The 6,423-nt window shown below is 34.7% G+C and overlaps 1 protein-coding gene across 1 annotated transcript in view; it reads left to right on the forward strand.

Annotated features, from left to right (window-relative positions):
- Positions 1 to 6,423, forward strand: part of LOC144971182 (uncharacterized) — a 56,396-nt gene that overhangs the window by 20,321 nt on the left and 29,652 nt on the right. The window contains exons 6-8 of the mRNA XM_078911669.1: positions 2,656 to 2,765; positions 3,874 to 3,993; positions 5,430 to 5,588. Coding sequence (XP_078767795.1) covers positions 2,656 to 2,765; positions 3,874 to 3,993; positions 5,430 to 5,588 — 389 coding nt within the window. The remainder of the gene's footprint in view (positions 1 to 2,655; positions 2,766 to 3,873; positions 3,994 to 5,429; positions 5,589 to 6,423) is intronic.

Genomic DNA, 6,423 nt, shown 5'->3' on the forward strand with positions numbered 1-6,423 from the left:
TTTCTCTACAGGCCTTTTATCACTCATTGTTAGGGTGGTCAGAGGGAAAAGTAATTGAGCAAAATACTTAGGGGTGTGGGTAATGTTTTTATGGCACCAGTTACCAAATTTTTTTTTCTCTGAGTTTAGAGTTGTCAGATAAAAAAGAAAAAAAATATGACTTTATATTTTATTTATGTATGTTTGGTTACAACGACTATTAAGGAATTTTTTTGTGAAAATGTAAGCATGATGATATTTTCATTTTCAAGCTAAATCAACCATCTCTTTGTGTTTTCAATTGTAAGATTCAATGAAAAAATCTGGCACTTTTCAGTCAACAATGTACTTCTAGGATATCTTCCACCGGTATAACTGCAATAAACAAGGAATGTTTTGGGCTCAAAATGCACTTCTTAGATCTCTACTCACTTATTTTTAGACTTAATGTATTGCACTTCCATGTATGTTCCTTTGTTGCAGATGGGTTTGAAGAAAAACTCTTTGATGTGCATTTTGTTCTCCATCTTGTGATCAATAATTGTTTCTTGGATATCAGTGATCTTAGAAAAGCTTGTTTTGAAACAATTACTGTCTCATCTTAAAAATAATTGTCTTGAAGAAAAATTTCAGTCTGCTTATAGGCAACATCATTCGACGGAAACCGCACTTGTTAGGTTGTTAATGACTCCTCTCTGTTATAGACAATGGTTATGTTCTTTGCTGAATTTGCTTGACCTATCTCTGCTTTGATACTATTGATCACAATCTTCTTCTCAAACGTCTTGAAATTACTTATGGCGTCTGTGCAGCGCTTGATTGGTTAGTCATATTTGTTAATCGTAAACAGATTATTTGGTGGATGAATATAGATCGGAAATCTTTCTTGATTGTGGGGTTCCCAGGTTCAGTACTTGACCGTTTCTTTTTGTTTTGTACGTTGGCCCTCTGTCTAAAATCATCAGAAGTTTTGGTCTGTCTTACCATCAATACGTATGATACGCAATTATCTGCTTTCCAATACGAGAAATTTACAAGAAGTATCAGCAATATAAATTGTATCAAAGTGTTAAGAAATGATGAATGAGACAGACTGAAACTGAATGATGATAAGACGAGGTGCTGTATGTGGAACAGGAAGTGGAAAAGTGAAACAGATTGAAGTTGGGATGCCTCTATTCAAATGTTGACAAGTGAAAAACCTTGGCACATTCTTAGACTCTGGACTGTCGATGGAGCATCAGGTTAATAATTTGGTTAATCTCTCTTTTCCAACTAAAAAAGATTGCTTCCATTAACGTTCATATCTGAGGATGTGACCAAGCACTGGTTGTTCCTCGACTATCGAAATTGGATTATTGTAATGCTCTGTTGTTTGGGTTCGCAATACAATCTGAAACGTCTTCAGATTGTCCAAAACAGCCTGCCAGACTAGTATTTATAAGCGTAGGTGCGACTCTGCCGACCTCTACTTCATGACCTGCATTGGCTGCCTGTTGAAAAAGAATTAAATTCAAAGCTTGTTTTTAGTGTATCGTTGTCTTGAAGGTACTGCCTTCCTACCTTTCAGAACTAATTGAAAAATATTCAAAACCCCGCCCTTACGTCCCACAAAACTAGTTTCCTCGAATTCGGAAAATGCTGGAATGAGATCCTTTCTCATTTCGGACCCTCTATTTGAAGCCTTACCGCAGAGCATTCGTGAAAAAGAATCTTTGTCTATTTTAACGTTCGCTTAAAACATATTTGTTTCGATTTTAGTAGATGGTATAGAAGCAAGATAGTTTGGTTTGTTTGTGTTTGTTTGTGTGTGTTGTGTGTGTGTGTTGATGTGTGTGTGTGCTTTGTTGGAATGAGTATGTTTCAGCCAAAGTAATTTGTAATTTAAGCGCTTAGAGTCTGGTGTCTCGGAGTTATAGCGCTATATAAGTTTTCAGCATTATTATTATTATTATTATATTTCTACATGACTGCACAGTCATATAGCCAAACATTAAGGGAGTATATATACATATGGTATTTAAAATAATTAGGTTGGATTGGGGTGGTGATGCTGATGGTAATGACATCGACTGCGAGGATGGTGGTAGTGGTGGTAACAATATGGAAGATGACAGTAATGATGACATCAGCGATGATGATGGTGATGATGCTGACGATAACTACGACAATGGCAGTGGTCATGGCTTTAGATCGAATGTTGAGAGTCCCGTGGACTAACAGAAAGATGAATATGAAAGTAATAGAGATGGTGAAGTGCTCCCAATCATTGGCAAGGAAGATAAGAGGAAGACCAAAACATTTATGGGATACACTATGTGAAAGTAAGGTTGGGAAAATTTGATATCAGCAGGAAAGTTGGAAGGAAAAAGAGCACCTGGCCAGAAGAGACAAAAGATAATGGACAGTGTTACAGTATGGCTGGGGACAGAAGGAAACAACGTCGCTGTGCAGAAGATTCAGGAATGAGTGGAGTGGAGAGCCTTGATTGCTAATGCAGTGAAGCACATAGAATATGAATGAATTGCTGAAAAAAAATCGCCTTGATTTGGAGTTATTTATGGAAACCTTGTTCAACAACTATGGTTGTTTATTTTAAAGCCTGTTTTTCAATTTATCGTTTTATGGTGTGTTGGTCAGCAATATTTCAATTTATGGTATTCCTGTTCCATCCAGACAAAAGACCGAGTAAATCTGGTGCCAGTTTTGACGATTCTGACATTTCAGAGGACGAAGACGACGTCAGCCTTGACTGGGGGTCAGAATTTGATGACTTCTCATATCAGGTATGTTTTGAATATAGGAATTGATAATAACAGTCTTATGAAAGAGATGACTAATGTAGCTACTAGAGACTTGTATATCATATTGTGGCAAGTCTGCTGCCACAAAATTGTTTCACAATTTAATATATCGATACCAAGTAATTGAATTTTGTTTTTGCACTATAGAAATTTGAAATGTGACATTCCACATCTATGTGGAAAACAGTCCACTCTGGATAATCGCAGAAAAAATATAAAAACAAACTTTATATCCAATTTTAGGCATCAAGATGATCTACCAACCATTCAGGGACCTAAACTAGAATTACAATGGATCAAGAGGCTGAGACAAGCATGATAGGCGAAAAAAAAATTGCTATTGTCCATTTCATGCTATAGAAACCAGGATTAACTCCGGCTTCATGGGCCAAATGGCTCTGAAGATCTACTGCAGCATGCACTTAGGCAGTGTGCATATATTGAGGCATTAGCTATTGGTTCTAGAAAGCTGACATGATAATGTTAGTCTCGCTTATGAACACACAGGTTAGGGGTTTAGATGCTTTGGAAAACTCGATTTTGGTTTATCTTTTTTGTCTTTTTTTTTTTTCATATTAAGGCCTCTGAGTTATAAAAGTGCTGTTAGATTTATATTCTTTTGGAAAATCTACTTTTCTCTTAATTTTTTCTCAAAAAGGCCTTTGGGCTGTAAATGCATAAATGCTAGATAGACGGCCTTTGCCAAGCCAGTGTGAGGTCTTGCCGGCTTTTCAATTTAGTGATGCCTCGATCTTTTGTATTGGCTAGAGTAATTTGTGTGCAGGTTTTTTGGAGTTGTCAGAAATTTCTGCAGGCTTTTCAGTACTTTGATGCTAGCATGCCATGCACATGTGCTGTTACCAATGCTTTGAAAGCGTTGAGATTTTGTTTTGGAGAAAAGAAACTTGGATTATATTAACCTGAACTCTCCTGAATGAAAAAGTGAGATGTTACAGGTGATGTTTTGTTTTGTTTTCCCCTTCACCCTACCCCCCCCCCCCCCCCCCCCCTTCCCACCATATCATGTTTTTATGGAGCCAATGATTATTTTCATAGAAAATTGAAATTTGAACGCATTTCCTTTCAACAGGAAAGCATTGATGACCTCTTTGAGGAAGATAAGAGTTCTCTCAAAGAAGGGGGAGATACTAGCAGTCTTCCCGATAAGCCCCTCCCTCCCAAACCTGTCAAAGGGAAATTTGCATACCAGGTAAAGTCAATACTATTTGAAAAATGGGATAGCGTTTATTACTTCTAAAGCCATGATTGGCAAAATGAATATGATTTTTCTGGACCAATTTTAGATTTTATAAGGGAAATTTATTTTTAGGAAATTTAATAGTTATGGTATTCAACTGTATGTTAGGCAACCTTAAAAAAATTGAAAACATATCGAAAGGATTTTATTGTATTGTGGATGCAATTTAATTTCTAATGTAATCATTTTCATATTTACCACTGATGTGTATTTCTCAGATGTTGGTTTGTAAAGAGTAATCTCTTGTCATTTATTACATCAACATTGTGCATCACTTTGCCATTCGCAATTTCTACAAAAATATTGTTGCTGATATTGATGTGTGACTTGGATTCGCTCTTTTTTTTTACAAATAACTTTTCTTTATACGATTCTCATATATAAAATTCAAAGGATCCTTAAATAAATAGAAAGAATAACCTGATTACGATGTTCACGATGTGTTATTTCACTTCAATCCTTCAAACTGTTATTTGCCAATAGCCTATGGGTCCATCATCTCAACCTGTTGCTGTCGGATCCTTATGAGATAATAATATAACTTTGAATTATATTTAATTGATATTCGTCTCATTGTTTGAAAAATTCATTGATTATTCAGTTATTTAAACAAGAGGATGGCGACCAATTATCAGTGAAATAATTATTGTAGCATGCTGCATGAAATGATTGCTAATGATAATAGCAAAGTTTTGGAGTAGTCAGCAACGAGCATAGAGATTAATTGATAGTAGATGGCCACTTTGTCTCTTAGTAAAATAGTTCTGGGGAATTCTCAAATGAATTCTATGATAAATTTCTCTGTAATGTTCTGGAATTTTCTTGATTGCATTTCTGTAATTAGTTGAGTTGCTTTCATCTGACTCTTCTACAGCCTGTGTATACAACTATTGCTCTAAACTATTTTTTCCTACCTTAAAAATTCAAGTGCTGGTTTCTTTTACTCGTCATGAAATATAAGGATTAAGTATATTTAATTCGAACAGTTTTTGTCATCATAAAGTTGTCATTATTATTTATTTCAGGGTGGATTTTGATAAATCTTGAAGAGATTAGGACATGTATGAAAAGATTTGAATGGATTTTTTTATAAAATTTTTTTTATTTTTTTAAGGGTGTTTTTATTTTCTTATCTGAATTTTTAGCACATTAGCTCTGTCCATTGCTCTGTCCATTATGATTTACCAATGGTTGATATTTCTATTACAACCTCGAATATCTTTTATCATATTGCATGTCTTCATTGCATTATCATTTCTTTATTTTTATTCCTACTCATAACTTGCAACAGTTTGTATATTTTTCTTGGGTTTCCATTTGAATGCCCTTTTTTATCCGGTTTTCTTAAATGCTTTGTTATCCAATTTCATTGCTGTGCTGCTATACAGGACTTAATTCCAAAACCTCTCCGGACTCTGAGCAATTCAGATCAAGTAGAAAACATAGATCTCACTTCATCTGCGGTTTGTCTGCCTGTCAAAATCAACCCTAGCAAACACCCTCCACCATGTCTGCCCATTGAACCTGAAGGTCTGACAGATACACAGGTGAGATTTCTGTTTTAACCGACCAGAAAAATGATTGGAAATCTGTCTTTGTTTGCTGATCAATTAAAGAGAACCAAATTTAAAAGACAACAACCCCGCCCCCCCCCCCCCCCCCCCACCACCAAAAAAAAAAGCCAGAATAAAAACAAAACAACCTAAACTATACGTGAATAGTAATTAATAATCTCATATAATTATTTCATGGGTTTGCATGTATATCAACAGCTATATATTTCTTTTTACGTTGTGTTATATTTTCATTGTTCTTTTTTTCTTTCATTTTTATTTTTTAATCAAGGAACACACAAGCTATCAGTCTATCATGATATAATAAAGATATTTGATATGAAAGTTTAATTAACCGAATACTTTAGTTTTAAATGCCTCACTAATGCATAAAATTTAATACTGCAATTTAAATGAACTTGAATAAGAAACTTTTTTTAAACGCCTGATACTTAATGTGCAGCAAAACCCCCTTCTTGTTGAAGATGTCCTCCTCTCTTTCTCACGATTTTTAATGCCAACTTTTAATACTTACATTTTTAATAAGGATTGTTTATGGAAAAGAAATCGATTTATCATCGTGAAACATCTATTGATTATCTTGAGTTGCAGCCTTTTGTAATAATGTTTTCAACATGTATACATAAGGTTTTCATTTCATGTTTTATTTCGTTTTAACTGACGCTTTTGTAATGGCTTGTTCTCGAACTACAAAAATGACTGGCCCATGAAATAGATAAAAAAATTAAATTTCTTTTTTTCATCCTCAATGGGGAAATTTTTATTTAGGGTCTATTCTAAGGAAATTCTGGAATAACCAAGACGTCAG

This window comes from Berghia stephanieae, chromosome 4 (genome assembly GCF_034508935.2).
Source record: "Berghia stephanieae isolate SIO BIC M18660-M18661 chromosome 4, UCSD_Bste_1.3, whole genome shotgun sequence".
Taxonomy (NCBI): domain Eukaryota; kingdom Metazoa; phylum Mollusca; class Gastropoda; order Nudibranchia; family Aeolidiidae; genus Berghia; species Berghia stephanieae.